This window comes from Dermacentor variabilis, chromosome 10 (assembly GCF_050947875.1).
Source record: "Dermacentor variabilis isolate Ectoservices chromosome 10, ASM5094787v1, whole genome shotgun sequence".
Classification (NCBI taxonomy): Eukaryota; Metazoa; Arthropoda; class Arachnida; order Ixodida; family Ixodidae; genus Dermacentor; species Dermacentor variabilis.
The window spans coordinates 113,404,940-113,430,889 of record NC_134577.1 but is presented as its reverse complement, the minus strand read 5'-3'; the positions used below and the strand labels follow the sequence as shown (position 1 = coordinate 113,430,889).

Genomic DNA, 25,950 nt, shown 5'->3' with positions numbered 1-25,950 from the left:
TCTGTGTGCCCAATATGACTGAATCGTGTTTTTCTTGACTTGGCCCATAAGCACACATACGGCGAAGAAAACCTTCATCTCACCTGGTGTTGTGGGAAACCAAGACCGATCGGGCGCTGAAGCCTGTTTCAGAACAGCAAATGCGTTCGTTTCATCAGCGATCATCTGCCAGAAGTCTTCGCCGATCAAGCAGTTGAACGACGTCAAAGCTGTCGGATTTGCAGAGAGGGCTAACTGAACAGTTCTCTTCATTCCTGAATTCCCACTGAACAAACGCTTTTGCACTTTCTTGTCGCTGTCAGTCGGATTCCACTTCCAGTCTTCTAACTTCGGTGCTTTTGCAGGCGGTGCGCAATCCACATCTGATGAGTTTGACTCGGCGTCAGAGCCTACATCCTCGTCGGACGAGTCACTTTCAGAATCGCTGCTTTGCAGGTCATCTGCAACTACAGTGTCGTCGCTGTCATCATCACTGGCAAATAAAACCGATTCAATCTCTGCCTGCGTGAGAGGCTTGCCACGCCGCGTCGCCATGTTCGATTCAGAAACGCGGGCTTGGAAAATGCTTTTCTCCTTGTAAATATTTGAGAATCTTGCAGACAACTATCTCTACCTGGTGTAAAAAGTAGTAAACAAAAACCAGGAAACACTTTCATGTGGCGCCATCTCTTATTTATTCCGCTAACTAGCGGTTTTCAGTCGGACGGCGTTTCGCCGTCTTTTGCTACTTCGGCCCTTTCTCCACCGGACGGCGAATCGCCGTCTTTTGACGCGAATGGGTTAAGCCTTGTGCAGGGCGAAATTGTTCGAAGCACTTAAAAAAAATCTCCAGACGAGAATAACACCACATTTGTCAGAAGAACTTGGTTTCTGTGCTGTGTTGTGATTGTGTTGCATGTGCGTGTGAGTGAAATATGTAATAAATTGTGTCTGAAAGGTGGGTGGTCCGTTTGGCATAACAAAAGCCGAAAAAAGCATGCTTTGGTTATAACGCGGTACTGCTTATAGCGCGGATTTTTACAACTGCCACGACTGGCATTATAAGCGGTCTACACTGTGAAACTGAATTGAACTAAATACAACAGGGATGGTGCCGCAAGGCAGTAGTGGCAGATTAATCAATTTTCTAGTGATCATACTTGCGGGTTCCTGTTCATCATCCTAGGAGCGGTTTGTGAACTGGGGTGAAATTTTGCCAATGCTACTGTTCATGAATGAAATTTTTGTGAAGTGTTCATGAACTGAGGTACCACTGTATTTAGGCAAGCGCTCGCTTTATTTCGAAAACTTGCGACCCCTACTCAACCAGTTTTTGGAAGATTGTGCATAACAAACATCAGCTATACATGCATTTTCTTTTCACCCTTATACTCAGGCAAGCGCTTGCCTTACTTTGACCATGTCAGCGTTAACCGCCCATGCGAACATAAGAGCAACACAATAGCACCACTGTTCTCAATGTTTAAGACACACCGAGCAGAAACACTTGGAAACATACAGGATGACCAGAAAATGTCAATCCCTAGCTTTGCAAAGCATTGCCCATCTGTAAAAGAATGGCCTTTCAGTCTGGCCAGGCACTGTGGGCTCCCTTAGACATGTATGCATAAAACGCATGGTAAACAACAGCTGCCAAAAAGTGCACAGCTACAGAGAAAGCATAGAAAACAAGGTACCTCTCGGCAGAATCTGCCAAACAGATATGCAAGAAAAAATACCAAAGCACCCTTGAAAAAATTGGTCCATAGATTGTGCACATGAGTAAAATGCAGAAAACGTCACTGCTCCAAGCTGAACAGGAGAGTCCAGACACAAAAAAGGCACAGCTCTCGTCAAAAAGCATACCCAAAAATGACCCGACACTTAAAAGTGTAAAATGCTGTGAGGATTTGCAGTGAAGCACACTGCGCAAATGCAGTCTGGTATAGCAGTTTGCAAATGTGTCAATCCCGGAGGCCCAGTTCGGTGACCTTCCGCTGCGCGTAGCTCATCACAATCATGCTGGTCCCATTGGCGACGAAGCTTCGGATGGAGCCAGGAGCAAGACCACGGTACATGGCTGTGAAGCCACCTTTCTGCCTGTAGATGGACTTCATTCGCTGGAGGAGGGACACATTTCTGCACAGATTTCGTTCCAGCACAACCATGTCACAACCAATAAAGAGGTAATTGAAACAGTTGAGTCATTTAAATATTTAGGTGTTCATATAACTTCTAACCTGACTTGGAACATACACATTGACTGGCTATTGGGAAAATCAAATCGGACTTTTGGCTTCCTCCGACGCTCATTTTGCCAAGCTAGCGAGGACACAAAACTTCTTGCCTACAACTCAATAGTTCGATCCAAACTTGAATACTGTTCCGTTATTTGGAAACCTCATCAAGAGGCTTGAATCATTACAAAACAAAGCTGCTAAGTGCATTGTGTCCGATTAGTCTCGCTATTCAAGTGTACCTAAAATTAAACACAGCCTTGACCTTGCAACACTGGAAAGAAGGAAGGCGTCTCATTCAGTATTTTTTCAGAAGATTATCACAACCTTACACCTTGCACTACATCAATAATGACACCAGCTGCAACGTTCCCATGCTTGGACCACTCTCCTTTAAAGTTCGTCAACCATTGGCCCCCACAGACCTACTTCATTTTTCATTTCTGCATTTGGTAATCCAGGAGTGGAACTAGTTGCCAAGATCAGTAGCCCAAAGAAAGAAATGCTGATAAATTTTCAGAAGCACTAAATCAATTCTTATTGCTTACCAAAAGCCATAGACATAACCTTAAGGATGTTCGGTAGTTTTGACACATGCAAATGGCACGTCTTCTAAATTTCATTACGGTGTTCTTCAGTTTTTTTTCTTTATTATGTGTCAAATAAATCATCCCATGCTTCAGTATCTGCATGTCGAAATTGCTGTATTGCTTTCTCTAAATAATGTTTTTCTTTTTCGTATTCCCACATTTGTGGATGAACTGTATTATACTTCTTTATGCAAGAGTGCTTATGCAAGTGTTATTAGCACCACTATATTCTTTGTAGTATGTATGTAAATTTTAGAGTTCATTGTACTAAACATGTCTCCACCCTCCCCTATGTAATGCCCAATGAGCCTTTAGGGTAAATAAAATGGAAATGGAGTGGATTTCATTGCATGCCAAGTTCTAAATTGTGGGGTTTATCGCACAAAAAATATGTAATTGTTTTATTTAATTAACTTAAATTTTGGGGTCTTATGTGCCAAAACCACAATTTGATTATGAGGCACACCGTAGTGGGGGATGCAGACCACCTGGGGTTGTTTACTGTGCACCCAATGCATGGTATATGGGCGTTTTTGCATTTCACCCCCATCAAAATGTGGCCAAACGCACCCCAGCCCATTCTTATTCTTCTGATAATTTCAGTCTCATGATCCGGATCCGTGGTCACTACCTGCCCTAAGTAGATGTATTCCCTTACCATTTCCAGTGCCTCGCTACCTATTGTAAACTGCTGTTCTCTTCCGAGACTTAAATATTACTTCAGTTTTCTGCAGATTAATTTTTAGACCTACCCTTCTGCTTTGGCTCTATAGGTCAGTTAGCATGCATTGCAATTGGTCCCCTGAGCTACTAAGCAAGGCAATATCATCAGCGAATCGCAAGTTACTAAGGTATTCTCCATTAACTCTTACCCCAATTCTTCCCAATCCAGGTCTCTGAATACCTGCTGTAAACACGCTGCGAATAGCATTGGAGAGATCGTATCTCGCTGCCTGACACCTTTCTTTATTGGGATTTTGTTGCTTTCTTTCTGGAGGACTACGGTGGCTGTGGAGCAGCTATATATATATTCCATTCTCAGATCATGAACAGCAGGTTGCCATTATCCCTCAAGAAAAAAGTGTATAACAGCTGTGTCGTACCAGTACGCATGTACGGGGCAGAAACCTGGATGCTTACGAAAAGGGTCCTACTTAAGTTGAGGACGACGCAATGAGCTATGGAAAGAAGAATGATGGGTGTAACGTTAAGGATAAGAAAAGAGCAGATTGGGTGAGGGAACAAACGCGAGTTAATGACATCTTAATTGAAATCAAGAAAAAGAAATGGGCACGGGCAGGACATGTAATGAGGAGGGAAGATAACCGATGGTCATTAAGGGTTACGAACTGGATTCCAAAGGAAGGGGAGCGTAGCAGGAGGTGGCAGAAAGTTAGGTGGGCGGATAAGATGAAGTTTGCAGGGATAACATGGCCACGATTAGTACATGACCGGGGCAGTTGGACAAGTATGAGAGAGGCCTTTGCCCTGCAGTGGGCGTAACCAGGCTGATGACGAAGATGATGAAAATGTGGCTGCCGTGGCCGCAATTTGATCACACGACCTCATGCTTAGCAGTGCAATGCCAAAGCCATTAAGCAACAATGGTGGGTATTGTCTCTTTTTTGCACAAACATACTCTTTATGGTGAACGAGTACTAATTTTCCTTGATGTGAAACTGTATTTGGGCATTACATGGTTCAAGAAGCGTCGCAACACTTTTTGAACACAGTAAGATAATGTTCACAATATGTAGACAGTGCTGCCATGAACATGCAAGCCAAACATTTTGCTGCATGCAGCAGGGAGCTCACAACCTCGCAAAGAAATGATTGTCGCTCTCTCCTGCGGCTCTTTTGCCACTTTCAGTGACGTCATAGCCAGTGTAAAAGCTCACACATGCCAGCCCAATGGCTGGCATATATGAACTATGAGGTTCATGACCATGAATTGCTCCCAAGCAAAAGCTTGCAAAGGCACAGGCACCTCTGCCAACCTTCTGCAGCTAACAGGAAAGCAGTGGTTGTTAACAACACATCTCTTTCATCCAGTCACTGCACCTTTTGTCAGACACCAACCTTGAAAGGCTACCACAAACATGTATCGAGAAAAGAGTAAGAAGGGCACAATAGGCAGAGAATAGACTAATGGCACCACTGAGCAGAGAAGAAACATTGTAGAAGTGCTGCTTGCTGGGCCAGTTGGTTCATGATGACACTTGAGAAAGCCAGCGAAAAAATTGAAAACCAAGCATGTGAACAAATATGTTAAGTGTACGACACTTGTTATTTACAAAATCCCATTGAAATGTGGTAAGGTCTGTATTGACCAAACAGGCCAATGCGTCAGTGACCAGGTGCGTGAGCATTGTGCGTTGACCAATTCCCAAGGAGCTGGTCACCTGGATTTTCATTGTCATCACTGTTGTCAGCGTGACTGTGCACCACTTTTTGAATATGTGACCATTCTTGGCAGGGGCAGGACGAAAACCAAAAGAGAAATGCAGTACTTGAGGAGTTTCATATCAGTATTTAAGAGGAAGGAAAATGCATAAGTGTTCCTTCTACCTCACTCTGTGATAAAGAGATAGCTTTTATAGAAGCTGAATTTAAAGATGTGGTACATAGTTAGGGCAAAATGGTGTGTTCATCAATTTAAAGAATTTGTGCCTTGTTAAGAGCGTTGCGCAGGCGTCGGCGGTTTGATGTTCGAGGGTTGATCTGTGTTTTCAAATATGTCAGTTGCTAGTCCAGCATTGTGGTGTCTTCTTTCTGTCGTGTTTGCATCTCAATTTTTTCGCTGGTTTTCTGAAGTGTCAGAAACATTGTGTTAAGAAATTATGCTCTCTATATCTGTAATTATGAGGCCCTTCTCTATGATTATAAGGACCAAGAACCTTTATCTCACAAAATTGGGAACCGAAAGTGCATGTGTTAAATTGGTCAGTTAAACTAAGCTTTTTCCTTCCTCCGTAGCGCTCGTCTTTCATACCCTCCCTTGTACCGTATTTTCTGGTATACAAGATGCATCGTTATAAAGACGCACCCCCCACCGTTCGTGAGTTTTTAAGTAAAAATTAGTACCGTATTTACTCGCATAATGATCGCACCCCTGAATTTTGTCGTCAAAAATCTTTTTTTTTTTTCCCCATGTAATAATCGCACCCCGAACTTGTCACAGTGATATGTTGTGTGCCAAGTCTAGCTAACGATGATCGCGCTTACCATCTGTCGAACACCATGCAAACAACTCTTGAAGACATACCAAGCGGTCTGCACGCACCAAACATTCTTAAGCAAATGCTCCATTACATTCCTTTCATCACTTTCCGCACTTACATGAAAAAAAAAAAAGCTACAACCAAACCTACCTTGGCTTCACAATGGTTTTGGTCAAGAACAACAAAAGAAAGGCGCCTTTCGATTCTTCTCGTCTGCACTCGTGGGCACGCAACAAATTGCGAGCGACAACGATAGTGGCCACATTTACACTGATACGTTAGCAGTGCTGTACCCTATTCATATGCCAATGCTTGTAACACAGCTGAGATATTCGCCCGCTTTTAGCGGAAACGTGCCATATTAGGATAGTAGTGAAGACAAATGCAGTTTTCGCAGCATGCCCGCCATGTGTTTCTATGTCACTGGCAGCTAAGCGTGCCCACCTCTGTTTCTGTCCCCTCAAAGTGGACATGGCTATGTTATTGTTGAAAGCTTGCCGATATTTACCATATTCATTACTGATAGGGAAGAACCTGTTTCAATGCGCATAATGTACTCACGAGAAGGAAAAAAATAGCGTTCAGCGCGTCTTACTCCGCCGGCCGCCATTTTTTTTTTGGTGTCCCGCACTGTTCAGCGGCAGCCGCCTGCTTGTTGACCTGTTGTCATCCCGTAGCAAATGCGGGATGAAAATTTATTTTTTTCGTTTCGCAGAAAACTTACCTCACGTAATGACCGCACCCCTGAATTTGCGTCAATTTTTTTTACAAGAAAGTATGATCATTATTCGAGTAAATACAGCATATAAATGCACCTGTGTGTAAGACACACTTATATTCCCGCACTTGTTGCGAAGAAACTTCACAAAGTGTGGTTGCACAAATATTGTGATGTGCCGCACTTATCAATTAACATCTCCGAGTACTAGTCTCTGTAAGAACACTTATGAAGTGCCAAATCTGCGGGGGAAAAAAATGCACAACCACTTGAAGCCTTCAATGTCTTCTTCCAATGCACTCTCAAAAAGTTCGGCGAGTTGTAGCGATAGCATCGCTGAGGCGTCCTCTTCTGAATCGCTGCTGTCGCTGCTTTTTGTCGAGCTCGGGTGCTGACAAAGCTAGTAGGCCTGCCTTATGGAACCCTGCAGTCACTGGCACTGCACTCCTGGTACTGGTACCATCTGGGAGTCACTGGACCCGTGTCCAAAATCGCACTTCAGGCATCGCAGACCCACTTTGCTGAATGAAGCGTGCCGCATGCACCCTGTTGCTGTGTGCCTGTGCTCTCGTTCAGTCACCCATGCCTCCCGCAGGCGCCACAAAACGGTTTTAAAACTGCAGTTCACTGCAATATCCAGAGGCTGCAGTATTTTAGTCATGTTGCCTGGGATTACTGCAGGGATGCAGTTTCTTTTGCTTTTACACACTTGAGCGTCAGGCCAGTTATGTGTGCTCGCATGCTATTCACGAACAGAAGGCCCCTCTTAACATTAAAAAGGCCATCTGGCCACTCCAAAAATCCCTTTTTAAGCCACCTGCCCATCCAGCCCTTCACATTTGTCTCCATGACAATGCTGGGCAGGAAGGCTTCTTTTGGCATGGTCTTCCTTTTAAAAATTATCATGGATGGAAGCTTCCTCCGTCAGCACAGCACAGAAGCACAACCATGAAATGCACTTTTTTGTGGCCTGTAGTTTTAATCGTGATGACCTTAGCACCCTTCAGTGCCACACTCCTTTCCATAGGAATATCGAATGTCAGTGGCACTCCATCCATATTGTTACGAAAGCATGAAAGAAGAGAGAGGAAGCAGAAGATTGCAAGACGCTGGCTGCTGCGGGTCGTTGGTGGTCAGTCATCCTAACTACTCAAACTCATTTTGTATATCTATTGTAAATATAATCTATACTCTCAACATCCCCGTAACATATTGGTGGAGGTGCGGGGTACCACGGCTGGAAATGGAGCTCCGCAGTGGACGTCGCATGACCGTCCGCACCATGAATGATGGTAAGCACTCGGGATCAACGTCTTTTCCACTTACTGTGACACCGTCGCATGCTACGTCGCTGCCACCTTCGGTTGTCATTGTGCAACCCAAGGATCCTGTAACTTTCTGCAGGACCGATGACGCCGACGTTGAAAAGTGGGTGGCCATGTACGAACGCGTGAGTGGAATCAACAGATGGGACCCTACGCTTGTGCTAGCTAACCTGTTGTTCTACCTAAGAGGCACGGCAAAGGTGTGGTACGAACACCACGAAGAGGAGCTAACCAGCTGGAACCAATGCAAAGAGAATTTGACAGAGTTGTGTGGCAAACCAACCTACCGTAAAAATGCTGCAAAGCAGGAACTGGCCTCTCGTGCCCAATCCCCTATGATGCCTCGTACATCCAGGACATGCTGACACTTTGTCGTAAGGCCGATCACGACATGACAAACTGAGAAGGTTGGGCACATGCTTAAGGGCATTGCTGACGACGCGTTTAATCTGCTCATGTGCAAGAGCTGCTCTACAGTTGATGCAATCATTAAAGAGTGCCGACAGTTTGAGCAGGCAAAAAACCGACGCGTCTTGCAACCATTCGCCAAACTTCACAATACTGCCGCAATGTCAACGTGTGAAGATCAACCCGCACAGCAGCATGCGTCATCATCAGAGGGCATGGTGCAAATCATTAGACGTGAACTGGATGCGATGGCGCCCGCAGCTTTCTGTTCGCATAGCCCTGATGCTACCACATCTTCAGTTCCTCTCATACAAGCCATAGTTCGCCAGGAACTTGAAAACATTGGTTTACATTCTGTGTGTGTTGTCGCCCATCCCAAAGCTAACGAACGCCCTTCTACTATTTTCGCTCCATCCCAATGCTTCACTCCGCGTTATCGCAACCCGACTGAGTCGAGAACTGCGGAAGACCAGCCGATATGTTTCACCTGTCACCGCATTGGTCATGTCGCCCGATACTGTCGCAACTCGTGGCCCTCAACACCTTGCACGCCAACCAACCTGAGCTGTTTTGATGGAAATGCCTGCAATGTTTCGCCCACCGCCAAGTCTAACAACCCTGACAACTCTGCTACGAACACGTGGTACAGCCGCTCACCATCACCGCGCGGACACCAGTCTCGTTCACCACAAACATGTCGCCGTTCGTCCCCTATGACGTTTGGCCGCGCCCTTTCGGAAAACTAAGAAATGCAGCCCTCAGAGGTGGTGCTGCATTGACACTTCTCAATGACACTTCTCCCACAAGGAGAAGTGTCACTGATGTCAAAATAGACGGCGTACCTGTCCAAGCACTCGTCGACACTGGAGCACACATATCTGTGATGAGTGCTAACCTATGTAGATGCTTAAAGAAGGTCCTCACCTCAGCAGCTGCCCGAGTGCTTCATGTGGCCAACGGCGGCATGCTGATTGTTCTTGGAATGTGTGCTGAGCGTTTAATTATAGCCGGCCGCCCTACTTCTGTTCTCTTTGCGGTGATAGACAACTGCCCTCACGACGTTATCCTTGGATTGGACTTTTTATCCACTCATTCTGCTCTCATCGACTGCGTGACCGGCAATCTTCAGTTGGTACTGCTTCAACTCGCCGATGCTCCGAGCACCGCCCCACCGCACCTGTGCTCGCTTCACGATGTGTGTCTGTCACCCGAGGCAGTTACTTACATCACGTTGACCACCCAGCCACAGGTTCCCGACAGTGAAGATGTGCTTCGCCGCATCGTCGACATGTTTTTGATCCGGAACGTTGCTGTTCCGCATACATTGGTCACGGTTACTAACAACGACGTCATTCTACCGCTTCTGAATTTCAGCCTGTGCCCTCAAGCGATTCCGGCCGGCATGTTCTTGGCCAGCGTTTCTGGTGGTTCCGAATTTGACATTGAGAGTCTGAATGCCGACAGTGGTTTATTAGCGCCAATTGAAGCTCACAGGTCTGGTTCCTTAACGGATGACTTCGTGAAAATGATTGCACCTGCCTTCACCTCTGCACAGGCCACGAATATATGTCACCTGCTTGAATCGTACAGTGACATCTTTGATTTCGGCAACAGGCCTTTAGGCCAAACATCTGTCGTTCACCACCATATAAACACTGGAGACACGAATCCTATTCGTTGGCGCCCCTATTGGGTAGTGCATGCTGAACGTCGAGTCATCCAATCAGAAGTGGAAAAAATGCTCTGCAAAGGGGTCATCAAGCCATCAGCCAGCCCTTGGGCTTTGCCTGTCGTTGTTGTGAAAAAAAGATGGTACCTGGCATTTTTGCGTCGATTATCACCACTTAAACAAGATCATGCGCAAAGACGTCTACCCACTACCATGCATCGATGACGCCTTCGACTGCTTGCACGGACCTAAATACTTCTCGTCCATCGATCTTCAATCCGGCTACTGGCACATTTCAGTTGATGAAATGGACCGCGAGAAGACTGCCTTCATCACACCGGATGGCTTATATCAGTTCAATGTCATGCCCTTTGGCCTATGCAATGCTCTTGTGACATTTGAACGTATGATGGACTCTGTTCTGCGAGGCTACAAATGGACCACCTGTCTTAGTTATCTTTACGACGTTTTTTCTCCCACATTCGGCAGCCACCTTACCCGACTCGCTGCAATTCTTGCAGTCTTCCGAAAAGCAGGCCTCCAAATGAACTCCACGAAAGGTCACTTAGGGCGCCGTTGGGACACCTCGTTGACACATCCGGTGTGCAACCAGATTGGGAAAAAGTTTGCGCCGTTCGCAGTTTCTCTGTGCCACGGTCTGCTTCTGATATGTGCTGCTTCGTCGGCCTGTGTTCTTACTTTCGCCGTTTCGAGCAAAAATTACGCCGATGTTGATAGGCCTTTGACAGATCTTCTAAAGAAAAACACACCATTCTCATGGGATCCGGAGCAGGCTCACGCGTTCGCCGCTCTTATCGGGTTTCTGGCCACCCCTCCCATACTTTCCCACTTTGATCTCTCTGCTCCGACTGAAGTCCACACTGACGCAAGCGGCCACGGCATCGGCATTGTTCTCACCCAACAGCAGAATGGTGCCGATTGCGTGATAGCTTACACCAGCCGCCTGCTGTCACCTGCCGAGAGAAATTACTCCATCGCCGAGCAGGAGTGCTTGGCATTAATTTGGGCTGCCGCCAAGTTCTGGCCATATTTGTACAGCCACACGTTTTTGGTTGTTACAGACCACCACGCCCTCTACTGGCTGTCTTCCCTCCAGGACCCCACAGGACGGCTTGATCACTGGGCTTTGCAGCTCCAGGAATTTTCATTTGTTGTCAACTATAAGTGTGGACGTCTGCACAAGGACGCTGACTGCCTCTCGGGTCACCCCGTGGATGACCCTGATCGTGTTGTGCATGATCCAGTGACCTGCGTGACGGCTTTGACTGACATGACAGACATGCGCGCTGAACAACAACGCGACGCATCTTTACAGTCCATCATGTCGGAGTGCAATCTGGCAGCACCGACGGCACATGCCGCATGTTCGTGCTGCATGACAGCATCCTCTACCGCTGCAATAGCAAACCGGACGGCCCCGAGTTGCTCCTTGTCCTCCCTCGTCATCTGCGATCCGTCGTTCTCAAACGACTTCACGATGCACCGATGGTGGTACACCGACCGCGTCCGACGCCGGTTCTTCAGGCCGGGTCTCTACCGCTCTGTGCGTCGTTATGTCACAACTTTCGAATTGCGTCAGCACTGTAAGAAACCTCCCCTGCCACCTGTCAGACGACTCTATCCAATTGAAGTTCCCTCTGAACCGTTCTTTCGTATCAGCCTTGACCTGCCTGGCCCTTTTCCGACGACGACTAGAGGAAATAAGTGGATCGCAGTCGCTACTGATTTCGCAAAACGCTATGCAATAACAAAGGCATTCCCGACTAGTTGCGCAACAGACGTTGCCAATTTTCTCCTTCACGACGTCATTCTCCAGCATGGTGCACCTTGACAGTTACTTACAGACTGCGGCCACTCGTTCTTGTCTCGAGTTGTGGACGACCTCCTCCGCTCTTGTGCCACTGAGCACAAGCTGTTCACCACCTACCACCCACAAATGAACGGTCCTACGGAACGTCTCAACCGAACACTCGCAGAGATGCTGTCAATGTACGTTGCCAACAATCACGACTGGGACGTCATGCTGGCCTACGTGACATTCGCGTAATAACTCTTCCCAACATGACACCGCAGGATATTCACCCTTCTATCTTTTGTATGGTCGCGACCCCACACTGCTCTTGAAACCATCCTACCTTCTGTGCCCTGTGTTGCCACTGAGTATGCTTGCGAAGTCATCGCTCGCGCTCACATGGCACGTCTAATCGCCCGATCGATTATTAGCCTCGCAGCATCTGCAAAGAGAGCGTTACGACCGGTGCCATCGCAATGTTCAGTTCGCCCCAGAAGCTTGGGTGCTGCTTTGGTCACCATGCCGTCGGGTCGGCCTCTCCCAGAAGCTTCTCTCTCGCTACACAGGGCCCTATGAAGTCCTACGTGAAGTTAACGACATCAATTATGAGATCACACCGTTACAGTTTGACGCCATGCACTTTTCACGGCTGAAACCATACTTCGCTCGCAGTTCTTTGTCTACCATGTGCCGAGACGGCACTTCCCCGCGCAAAGGTCGTGTTACGGAAGGATGAAAGAAGACAGAGAGGAGGATGTCGAGAGATGCTGGCTGCTGCGGGTTGTTGGTGGTCAGCCATCCTAACTACTCAGACTTATTTTGTATATATACTGTAAATATAATCTTCTATACTCTCAACATCTCCGTAACAATATTTATAACATCGCTGTCTGTGATGCCACAATCTTAAATTTCTTTACGAAAGACTGAAATTGCTCTAATTTCTCTTTGAAATCCTCCGGCAGCTTCTGGCACATGCTTGTGCAGGCTCTAATCGCCAACGCTTTGTGGCGCATAAACCTCGAGCACCACGACGGCCCACCAAAAAACCGACGGCGCCGATTTGTTTGGCCAGCATCTGCACCGGAAAGCGCAGACGCTGGCCAAACGCGGCAAGGTAGGGCGTTGATAATGCCCTACCTTGGGCACGTTGCTGCAAAATCCATGTGTGTAGGCCTCCTTCAAGTTCTGGCCATAACGCCTTCTTGCCCAGGTCAGGCTTTTTGCCGGTCTTCATGGCCTGGAACTTGTCTGTAGACTGCCACCACGCGCGAATCATCTTTTCATTGACACCGAAATGACGGCCTGCTGCCCGGTTCCCGTGCTCCTTCACGTACGAGACTCGCACAACCTCTGATTTGTGAACTCGCAAAGCTATGTGTTTTCTTTTTTCTTTTCATTTTCTTGACTTTATTTTATTTTTTTTGTTATGAAACTAGTTTTGGGAGGCTGACTATTCGTTATTGCATTTATGACTCATTACTTGCACTGAGCTGTCATAATCGGTTAAAAAAAAGCTTAATCAGCATCAACACGAGTTCCTTTAGAGTTCGTCTAAAAGAAAGAACATATACATATAAGACGCACCACCAAAAATTTTGGGAAAAACTGCGTCTTATACACTGGAACATACGGTAATTGTGTTTATTTTGCGCTGCTCTGTGTTGCAGTAGTACAGTCATGAGTGACTGATAACAGAACTTCTGCTACGCTGAGTTTCATCGTTCAAAATTACGATTTCAATGCGCAAGACTTCATGCATAGACTACAGTGGCATTTTTTACATGCTGGAGCAAGTTTTCAGTTGTAAATTGTTCAGGAAATAAATTACTGTACTAATGAGGTTCTTACTTCAATACCATTTAGGTGTTGTTTCAGGCACAAATGTACTCTCCGTAGCCAAAAATAAAGGCAAATGAGTTGTTATAGTTTTCCTTGAAGTAGACATGTCTAGCCATACAGGGTTAAACAACAACAAAATTGACACAACCAGAATGCAGTGTTGAAAAAGGCAAGCCACAATTGGAAACTCGCTGGTTCGCTGGTTAAGAATGGAATTGCAGGAAAAACAATGCAGAACTTATTAGCTATTAGTTAGTTATTTTGGTCTGGGAACTTTATACAGCATTGTTCTGTCCTAGGCCAGGATAAAGTAAAATTATTCCAATCTGTTTTCATTCCAAATCTGCTGTCCCAACCGTACCCATTGGGCATCGTGAGCCCACTATTCATGGTTTAAGACGCCGCGTCCGAGACCTTCCTCGCCGCTCACAGACAAAGTGCGCCATCGGACTTAAAGGACGAGAACTATTGTGGTTGTTTTCTGAACAATTTGCTTTCTTCTCAGCAGGTGGTAATTTTTTTTTAACGTGTTCTGAAGTTTCATGACCATCGAAGTAGAAAGCAACAATGGCTGGCTTCAGGAAAGGTGCGTGCGCTTCAAAAGATTGCAGATCTCGCAATTCCACTGCGTCAGCAGCTGATTTTATCAATGTATCGAGCAGCAGCGAGTCTGAGGATGCTGCCTTTTCGTTGAACTTTGACTCTGAGAGCAATGACGATGCAAACCAGCCTGGCATACGCAACTGTAGTGCTTGCAGCTAAAGTTTTGCAGTGAATTACCTGTACAATGAAAAATTTTGGTTTTTCTGGACATAGTGCCTATTGGACAGCAATACATCTTGTATATCATAATTTTTTGGTACATTTCGTTCCTAGTAGATACAAGCGTGTTTTTATAAACTTTGCTCAATTTCACCCCACAATCTGGATTCTGGCAATTTTATATCTTTTTCATGACATACATATAAAATTTTTATGCGTGAAAAGTGCAATCATTCTGCTTTTTTGTTGATGTATTGAATAAAATATTGAGTGCAGTAGTTCTTTCAGAAAAAAGAAATTGACGTAAGCTACAAAAAAACACCTATTTTCCCCATGGTAGGGAAAGAGTTAAGCCCTCCATAATTGGTCAAAATGGCTCGGGCCAACCTCACATGCGCGGTTGCCTCGCCATATAGGCAGGGCCTGAGCCACTTTGACCCATCACAAAGGGCTAATGGCAGCTTTGGAATAAAAGTGTATTGGAATAGTTTTACTTTGTCCTGGCTTTGGAAAATGTACAGTGGTGCTCAATATTAGCTGCCACACCAGTGCCCGTGGTTGAAGGGGCTCCAAGACTGCACGGCAGCTCTGACGTAAGAGTTGGTTTAATAAATACTCGTAATTAGAACCATGTTTAGTTCCACCATTTTTTGTATGTCGGCATTTGCAGTCTTGCAGCCCCCTTCAACCAAGTTTACCAGTATTGCAGTTCATATTGAGCACAACTATATATGTCAATGAATGTACATCGAAATTAAACTTGAAACGCACTGTCCATAGTGGCCCTGTACTTGTGACTTCATGTACTCGAGTGGCCAGACAATCCACCAGGCCGCCGTTGCTGCCAGGCCCGAGATGAGAAAGGGTCCCAGCAGGGGTCGCTGGAAGTACTCGTTGAAGTTGCGCCGCCCCGAGTCGAGGAAGATGAAGTAGGACGTCATGAGACCCACTGTACGCATCCATGTCACACCAAATCCCTGCATGGGCAAATAGTAATCGGGTCACATGAATCAACAACACACTATAAAACTGGTTTTTATAGAGCTAAGTAACTACTTCAATTACTGTAAAACAAATACGTCCACAAAGCTTCCTACTAAACATGCTCGAGTAGGGCTTAATGTTCGCATGGTTGGTACAGGTTAGGCTTGGTAGAAATGAGGGCAACAAAGAGAAGCAGACAGCAGGACAGGCACCCCTTTCTAGCAAGATCTACAAAAGCCAGCACAGGGAACTGGCATTATGGAAGCTGCAAGTAATGGTACATTGTAAAATTAGGAGCGCAAAAAAAGAGACAGACCAGACAAGTCTTGTTCATGTACTTTTTGCACTCCTTTAACTTTGCTACATACACCCTAAATGAACCAGCCCAGCAGCAAACCTTGGTAATGGTATAACATGGGATGGATGGGAACTATATGAATTTCCCTAAACTTTGGCCCTTTAGCTTCAAAATGGCTTTTTGACCTGGCAAATCAATCATTTCCACTAAAACACTGCATTACAAATGCAACAGTATGCAATGATTATGCATGTGCGTAGAGACTGATTGCCTCTGCACATTATGTACAGTGGTGCCTCACTGAGTGAACAAGGCTCGCTGGCGATTACTTAACTCGCAGAGCAGTTTCTCCCACTTAACCAGGATGAATCTGCGCACAGACGTGCCTGCGTATCTATACTGGGTTGTCATACTCCCTCACCTAGTCTCACTCTTGCCTTGCCTTCAGACATGCACTGAAGGAGACTTTAGATCACTTCTTCCTCCCTTGATCTTAACAAAAAATAACGAGGAGAAAGTCCTTTGCAGCACGTGTCTTCCGCCTCATTTAGCAGAGGAACACCAACCGAGCTGGAGGGAATTGGCAAATGTTTCCAAATGTGCAAGTGGCTGCACACACTAGTGTGTAGTAGTGATCGTTATACCATCTTTCACCTCACTCTGGATCTCGAACACCCCCATCCTCGGTAAATATTGCAACATCTTTTTCTTTTTTTCTTTAGATGTTGCAATTAATGAATAAATAGGTCTTTACAATCAAAAAAGATTGGCCTGTAGCCTAAGTGGACATATTTTCTGCTTTTCCATCATTAACCCATTAGGAACCAGCATAGCTTTCAAAGTACAGCACCACTTTCACTTGTAAATATTTGAAGAATCATACTGTTTTCCTTAGTATGCCATTTTGCTAAGAAGGGTTCCGCCAACACAGCCACGCTGTACTTTTTTCTCAGCTGCATGATGCGTTCGAACTATTCTTCACCGAACTTGGAGAAGGGCTGAACATAGCATTGTGCATGCAACTTATTTTTATCTTGCTTGGTATTTGCTTCTGGAAGCTTACTTTTGTGTAAATTTTATAAAAGAATGCTGTAAACAAAGAATACTTGACATTGCGTATACAGTGCATCTTTATAGCATTGCAAGGAAACATATGCAGACATACTTTAAGAAGTATGCTGGGCCTATGTGTAGGCTAGAAGAGGTTCTCAAAGCATATATGTACGATGGTTTTTAACCTGTATTTTCGCAAAATATTTTTTGGTGGCTGGGTCTCATTCTTGGTGCCGACAAAAATGACAATGCTCTTGTCTTCACAATCAATAAATACCAAACAAGGTTACAGTAAACTTCGATAAATAAAAAAATAATTCCAGTTATTTCACGAAAATGTTCTATTAATAGAGCTTATTTACACATGGTTTTGTTACTAATTGCAAAGTAAGCGAGAGGAAGCAGAAAACAACAAGGTTGCAAACGAGCTGGGCTATGGAATAAAAATAGAGCAACCAGCATTGCAGAAGCAGAGTCTGTCTGGGTGGGTCAGAAACTTCTCACAAAGCGTCACCAAGCAAACAATGCAACAGGTTTATAATGCAACAAATCTACTGTAATTGCAAGACAGTAGGCTTTTCTCCCATAAAAGCCCAATGATGATGATTATTGGATGTTTTTGGCACAAGGGCCACGTGTGGCCAAAGAACGCCAAGGCAATTCTAATTAGCTATCAATGAGGCATGAACTGAATTTTGAAAGGTTTGAATTTTAAAGAAACTTTCCAGTACCCAACATCTCCCTGTCAGGATGCTGGTCACTGGAAATGAAATATCCATTCCAGGCAGCTGCTGCTTCTCTGCCTGTGAAAACGCCAACGGCTGTCTTTATGTTTATCTCTGTGTTGTGTTTTTTCGTGCAAGTTAGGACTCCAACTTCATTCCCAACTTCATTTTTGCATGCTTTAATTCAGCTGTTACCTTAATTCTGTATTTTCTGAAATCAGTAAACAGTTGCGCACTCCTGCATTTTACAAACTAGTGATACGTCTTGTTTTTCTTATAACTTTTAGCAAAGCCGCATTTATCCAAGGTTTTTGTATTTTCCTGCTTCTCTGACTGCACAATTTCAACAGAAATGCTTGGTCGTAACACATAATCATTTTATCAAAAAACTACTTGAGTGCCATGTTCAGATCTTGTTTTTCAAATACACATGACCAGTCTGTTGATAGGATCAGGGAACGGAAATTTCCTAATGCTCTTGCGTGAAAAGTGCGAGTCGGTGTTCTTGTCCCTCCTTCCCCTCATTTGTGTGCGCAAGGAATGAAAACGAAATACAGGCAGATCATCGCTTATCTCAGCAGATAACAGTCCTGCAGTGCAGTCAGTGAACTGAGCAGTCATCTCAACTTATGTCAAGTGCATATATAATCACTGTTGCTGTGAATTTCATTTGGTGATCAAGGCACCCCTGCTGGCGCAGAAAGAAACGTCAATATAGTATTTGAATTGGTAGGTGTACACTTTCTACAATGACCTTCCCTCTGCAGATGACTTTTCATCAGGCCCTCATGTAAAGCACAGTTTCAGAAGTGTTCTTCCTTCTTCATTGTCACAACAAGGTGACAGTATGCTGTACTCCTGGATGAACACAGTGACAGCCAGGTGGGCCTTTCAGCAGCCAAGATGGTGAGAAAAACAGCAGCGAAGATGGTGAGAAAAAGATGTGATGTTCTGTTACAATGTCAAATGGGCAGCTACGCAAGCAAAAGTGTAACTTCCTGAACAGACAGGTGATGACCAAGCACTTGTATGGTGTTAGCGAGCAAACAAGCACGCAAGAAAAAAGCTGCCTACCTGACTGCTTTCTGAGCAAATGAAAACACGCTTGCAAGACAGTATCCACTTCTCTCTTGTGTCCGTGCTGCACGCCTTACCCTTTTTTGCATTATGAATCCTTACCAGCTAGCTCAGATTTATGTTGTTCTAAAAAAAATAGACCCCTAAGAGTGTTTAATTATGTCCAATGAACTAGACCAAGCTTGCACCCTACTTCATGATGAGAGGTTAATTACCAGAAGATAAAGTAAAGGGAAAAATTCCATCTCAAGAATTTTACACCAAAACGACAGTGTGATGTCACAAATGTCAATGTATTTCCTTGTTTTGGGGTCACATTGGCAGAGCAGGAATTCTTGTTATCAGGTAAGTTCATTCCACGGCTCCTTGAGAGTACACATTGAATTGAATTCTGGGGTCCTACAAGGCAAAACCACGATTTGATTATAAAGCCTGCCATAGCGGGGAACTCCAGATTAATTTTGACCCCCAAGGTATCTAAGGTTCCCTCTATGCACGGGACACGAGCGTTTTCGCATGTAATCCCCATTGAGATGTGGCCACCGCAGCCGGGATTTGATCTCGCGACGTCGTACTTAGCAGCGCAACACCCTAGCGGCTAAGCCACCGTGGCGGATTGATCAAGAATAAATGTAATTCATGTCTATAAATAAAAAATTTGCTAGGCCAGAGCAGGTGCGGGGACATCAAGATGGCATCACCTCGTGTCTTCCGCAGTTGCGTCTTTTCTAGCTTACTGGGACTCTCTTAGCGATAAGAGCAGCTTGTTGGTATCGCAGAAGGGCGATCTGTTAATACAAGGATGCAATCTGAAGATCACTTTCAGCTATACTATCGCCTTGGCCATACCTTCACCATCTGCACATACTGTTTGGCCGTTCTGGCAAAACTGGAAAATAAATAGCGCCGTCTAGTAGTTCCAGCCTACATCAGTTTTACGTCACGGTGTCATTGGGTGCTGCCGAACATATACTGAATAAACAAACATGCCTTTTCCGGTTCAATTGTTGGTGAAGTGTAGTAGAGACAAGAGAGATGGTAGTTTATACTACTTTTCTTGACGGTGGCTCACACATGTTTCCGCGATATCTGTTGAGTGTTGATAGCCTAGTGCAATGGATTGCACTGTGCAAGAGATAAGTTTCAGTGACAGTGTCTTGGCGCAGCTGACAGTGGCACCATGAACGATGCGTTGCTCACGTAGTTCCTCGCATGCCGGCAGGAACGACATGCCCGTCCCAGAGCCGTGACAGGGAGAAGCTTTTTGGCGGCACTTTTGGTGTCGCTTTATAACATCGCCAAAAACGTATTTCACAACCAAGTGAGTTGTAGCACAATTTAGTAATAAAATAAAACATTTCACACTTTCTTTTCAATTTAGTTTATGTAGAGCGGCCATAGTTAACCCTTGTCAGTGTGCAGAAGCCGTAATGTGGCCAATTAACTCGAAAACAACACAACCAAACCGCTCTGCACTTGCGTTGGCAATACGTGCTGACAACATGAGTAAGCAGTCACTTGCATTATTCAACAGGCCTATCGTCGAGGCGATAGTATCGCTGAAAGTGATCATCCCAGACTGCATCCCTGGCTAAAATTATTCTTCCCTTGAGTGTTCCTTCAAACTTCATTAGCACTATATCTGTACTTTCCCTTTGGGTAGGTTTGTTATGGTAAAGTGAAATCATAATCCTTACCGTGTAAACTTTGCGTAATGTCCATGTCTGCCCAATCTGGCGGCTTATCTGAAATAATTAGACATATCACAGTGTGCCACTACTACTATAAATCATATACATATTTTTTTCTTCTTAAAAGCTTGGTCAAACCTTAGCATACTCTAAGGGGCACTCGATGATGGCTCGGGCTGTAGACGCAATGACGCCTCCGATTACGACCCTCCTGCAAAAGCACAATTTAAACTTGGCAAAGATAGTTTTATAAAGCAAACAGCGATTTTCTGCCACTTCATGCTTTTTTTTTTCTTTTTCTGTGAGATTAGGTATACGGCGCGTGCAATATGATGCACACTGCTTGTTATTTTTTCGTGGTTTCAATGCTGCCTGTCCTATTTATAAAGTTCATTAAATTAAATTATGGGGTTTTACGTGCCAAACCACTTTCTGATTATGAGGCACACCGTAGTGTAGTGGACTCCTGAAATTTCGACCACCCGGAATTCCTTAACGTGCACCTAAATCTAAGTACACGGGTGTTTTCGCATTTCACCACCATTGAAATGCAGCAGCCGTGGCCGGGATTCAATCCCACGGCCTCGTGCTAGGCAGCACAAATTGTATTTATTAAGTTACATTATGTTTTTCTTTTTTCTATCATTGTCTCACATTTTTTGCTTACTTGTATGCTTTATTTGCCATTTCTTTGACCTAGTTAATTGCTTATGTTTGTAAATGTTGTACTGCTTTTTTTTTTTCCTTTTTCTATATTCAGGTAATTTTGTCCCTCCTGCTTCGATGTTTTGGGCCGGCAGTATTAGCTAAATAAACAAACATAAATAAAATTTAAGTCCTAAGAGCTTACGTCTGCAGTCCTGCTGTGAGTGGAATTTGGCTCGTGCACACAGTGTTGTCAAGGTATGTGTACCTGGAACAAGGAAGAAAACACAAGGATCAATGACAGCATAAGTGCAGGACATGCAACTCTTAAGGACAGCAAGAAAATTAGAAACCAAATGATGTTTTTTTTTCTTTAATCAAACACTAAAGAGAAATACTATTACATTAAGCTGTAGTAGTTAACTTCACCTCTGCAGTAGCAAAACAGCCCTTCTTACCATGAGGTGACGTTTGGCAAAACACAAAAGGTGAACACAAGGCAAATCATGACACCACCTTAAGTTTTCTGAACAGCTTGCTGCGACCATCATGGATTTTTAACATTGTCGATTGGGGCCTGCTTAGCTGTTTATCAGTAAAGAAGGATAACGTATTGCACTACAGAGAGAACAAAGGATTAATATATTATGCTTGAAGAATGTTTCCTGTGCCAAAACATTTTAAATGTATCAGAAAAGATTGAAACCTGCGATGTCATGTTGACGTAGTGGTGCTCAAGTGTCAGTGCGAAATTCAATGGCTACAACTTAGACCTTCATTTGCTTCACTAATAATCCTTATTCATCAAATGAGTGAAATGGAAAAAATTAAAAGATATCTTGCCAGTCTAAGCTTATCAAGTACTGCTCTTTATAGTCCCTTAACATGTTCACTGTGACGTGAGTCACGGCAGTTATCTCATGTGTAGCTATGACTTTCTTGCAGTGTGTAAGCAGAGTTTATGCTAGAAATCAATGGAGAGGGAAAATTCTTGTTGCTTCCTATTTCACGTGTCATGGCACCATCCCTCCACACCTTAAGAGGAAGCTTTAGCCCTGGTGCTCCTATCTAAATACATGTAAAAAGGAAATTCGTTTTTCTCGGCAACCACTGCACCAAATTTGCATCAATTTGCACCAACAATATAAAATTATATGACAATTCTATAACATGAAAAAGGGGGTACCAGCGAAGCGTTAGACACGGACGGACGCTGGACTTTCAACTTCATGCACCAACTGGCCCAAGAGCTTGCGCTAATACAATTCTATAATTGCATCTAAAAGTACATCTGAAGCAGACAAAATTGATATGTTACACATGAACTTAAAAAAAAAATCAGTAATGTGGAAATACAGTTTTTCCAGAACCCGTGTACACAATATAAATTCACATAAGATATCATCATCATCATCATCAGCCTGGTTGCGCCCACTGCAGGGCAAAGGCCTCTCCCATGCTTCTCCAACAACCCCGGTCATGTACTAATTGTGGCCATGCCGTCCCTGCAAACTTCTTAATCTCATCCGCCCACCTAACTTTCTGCCGCCCCCTGCTACGCTTCCCTTCCCTTGGGATCCAGTCCGTAACCCTTAATGACCATCGGTTATCTTCCCTCCTCATTACATGTCCTGCCCATGCCCATTTCTTTTTCTTGATTTCAACTAAGATGTCATTAACTCGCGTTTGTTCCCTCACCGAATCTGCTCTTTTCTTATCCCTTAAGGGACTGTTTTATATTAGGGACTGTTTTATAATTTTATATGTCCATTGATATCTTATCCCTTAAGGGTTAAGGGATAAGATATCAATGGACATATAAAATTTATCCGCTTTGAATGATCTAATGGATGCCATTTACAGAGCTGCGATATCTGTTTTTGACGGAGAGCTATTAATTTATAAACTTCGTGCTTCTATATTTTTTGAACTTGCAAAAATCCTTAAAATTCTTTTTCCAGAAGAAATTATTTTTCCAGCCCTAAATCCAAATTCTACTTCCAACAGTCACTAGAACTTAATTTTCTCTCTCAAATGCAATAAACTTCATTAAAATCGGTCCAGTGGTTATCTCAGAAAATCGTTTTTGCATTTTACATGTATCTGAAATGGCCACGTCGGAGTTGGGCCCGAGCTAAAGCTTTCTCCTAAGGAAGTTTCAAAGAAGTACAACCCCTTGGTGACAATTCCTTGGTGGGTCACAACGCACTAAAGGAATACGACAAGTGACCCAATAGTGCACCATCATGCACAGGAATTGGGACTACAGAAATTGTTGCCACAATGAAAATGTTGAAGTTTAGGACTGGGCTGGCTTCCACAGCCAAAGCATTTACAGAGTTGACAGCAATTTATGAAAAAAATCAAGTTGTGGAGGAGCCCTTGTAGCACAAATAAGACAGTCGCAGAGAACAGACACGAGGACAGCACATGTGCTAGCTACACTCGACTATTACAGTCCCTAGAAGACTAGAAAAAAAATATATACAAAATATATTGCCAAAGCATACAAGCCCATCATGGCAAAGAACACCACAGTAATTCCACTGCTTTGACCAAGAATTTGACAAGATACAGATCAAGCTTGAAAGCCATGCAGTGTGCATCAATTGTAGCCATCCCAAGAGAAACCTTGAGAAGGCTACGTTACTTACCCAAGTATCAACACAAGAAGTTATTTGAAGTTTTTTAATTAAACTATACTTCTAGTCCCATCTTTCTGATGTTTGGATTAGAAAGATTTTACCTGAACAACTGTTCAAAGGTATGATGGAAAAGAAAGGGAACACCAATCAAGGAAAAATATTTAGTGAAAATTTAAAAGGTGTTTAATCTCCCACATGGGAGCTCACATGGGAGCCGTGTGGCTCCCGTGTTAGTTAAAGTTGGGCTTGTTGGTATATCATGATACACCAACGAGCCCAACGTGCAACTTTAGTCAACTTCATTTCTAGTTCAGTGGGCCCTTCCTTACATGTGTTCAGGGATCCCTGCAGTACAGTTGCCTTCATTGCCCTGGCAGTGTGCACAGTCCAATCTTCTGGCTTTTTAGCACCAAATGTGTGTCATCTGCGTTCTCCTTTGCCCTGTTTCTGACGCGCTACACCTTTTGTCTCCCTTGTTAGAGCCACACAAATTTTTTCACCAAGTATTTTTACTTGCTCAGTGTTCCCCTATTCTCATCATGCCTCTTCCCGACCAGATTGGATTCCATCAAACCCTGGATTTCATTTGTGCCAAATGTAGAAACTGCATGGCAGACACTGCAATTAGTTCTAAGTACACTTCCATGCATATCTGCTCCTACAAAAGGCCTCAAACTTCATACAACATGCTATACTGACAATTACCAGTTTCTGCTAAAAATGAATAAGATAACCTCAAGAGTAATCAGGCATATCAAATAAGGGGGTCCACGGTAAAAAGAAGAAGTTTAAAGAAAAGTGAGAGATGCTCGAGGATTCCAAGTACTGTACATACGACACATGCTTCAGCTGTCCCTATATGGAAGCTAAGCATTCAACAATGTTTGCACATTCCCCCCCCCCCCCTTAAAAAAAATCTAAATTACGTCTCTTGTAGGGTTTCTCTTATTCTGTTTTCTGTGCTATTGCCGTTCTCCGTACTAGAAGGCTTTTAAGTCACCAAAGAAAACAAAACCGGGGCTGCTAAACTTGTTACGAAACACCCTTGGCAGGAGATGAACGGTCACATTATGAACAACTTATCGGTCGTTGATGAGCGGTACACATGAGCACTACAGATAAAAGACATCGATCACTCAAGGCTGCGTGACCTCAGTCTGGCGAGTGACTGTAAATTGGGAAATTACCAAGAAAAAATAACAGAAAATGCTGTATTCGTAGAGCCACTTACGCAGCTTCAAAAACGGCGAACTGAACGGAACGGTAGATCCCAGATCCCAGGAGTGGCGGGACGCAGCCCCTGTAAAAGCAAAACCGAAACTGGTGATTTTTCTCTCCGTCTCTTTTACATGGCGTTGTTGATAGCATTACCACGGGCCACTTGCCCTATGGCGTAACTTTTTAACGCTAGTGAGTTATCGAGACGACACTTATGCAGCGACTAATATGCCGCGCGCGAAAGAGTGCGGTCAGCTGTTGACCTTGACACAACCACAACCGACTTTACGCAGCGTGATTTTTCGGATATTCGCCTTTTTTTTTTTTTTCGCATTCAGCTTACTGTTATGCCTCCGTTGCAGCGTGAACAGATATGCAAGAAAAGACAACACGCACTAAAAAGAAGTAAATTAACTTAAGCTACACCTGTAGAGCCCGACGACGCCGCCGGTCCTGAGCGTTTTCCGGAAGGACTGGTACATGCTGCAGCTCTCGAAGCCGGCTTGAGCCTGCATTTTTGTCTTAATCGTGTCGAACGGATGCCCGACGCACACGTTGGTGACTCCATAGAGCACGCCGACTGCAACGGAACAAACGTACTACGTTACACGAACACCCCGGTGCCCGGACGAACGGACACGGTGGCTCTCCGGAGTGGTATATCGACGCCCCCGTTTGGAACAAGTGTGCCCAATAATGTAGTTGTGTGTAACATTACAAGTTAATTGTACAGAATGTCACGTCACGCCTCGGAAAAGCGCCGGCCACGGAGCAACAGAATCGTTGCGCAAGAATCCCTGTGCTTTAAATAAGGAAAGACTCACCGCCCAAGCCGATAGCTCCTTCCTTGAACCAGTGCGTCCGTTCTTCGTTGTGCGTCATCGCAAAAAAAATTCAAAATAACTGTTGGGCTTGACTTAACAGTGAGCGATGCGCGTGGACGCCAACTGCTACGACCCTCGACGATAAATGACGGTATCGCATGGCATCACTTGTTCGGAGCGCACTACACGCGGTTTCGCCGGCGGGCAAAAGCACGCGTCGCGTGAC

The 25,950-nt window shown here is 44.5% G+C and overlaps 1 protein-coding gene across 1 annotated transcript; it reads right to left on the bottom strand.

The window, feature by feature from the left end:
• Positions 1-780: 780 nt before the first annotated feature.
• LOC142560883 (uncharacterized) lies at positions 781-25,950 on the bottom strand. The gene is made up of 8 exons (XM_075673296.1): positions 25,725-25,950; positions 25,327-25,480; positions 24,914-24,982; positions 21,243-21,305; positions 20,531-20,603; positions 20,399-20,446; positions 15,336-15,541; positions 781-2,118 (listed from the first exon to the last, which is right to left on the bottom strand). Exons 1-8 carry the CDS (start codon positions 25,780-25,782, stop codon positions 1,944-1,946), a joined length of 846 nt encoding a protein of 281 aa, XP_075529411.1. The 5' UTR covers positions 25,783-25,950; the 3' UTR covers positions 781-1,943.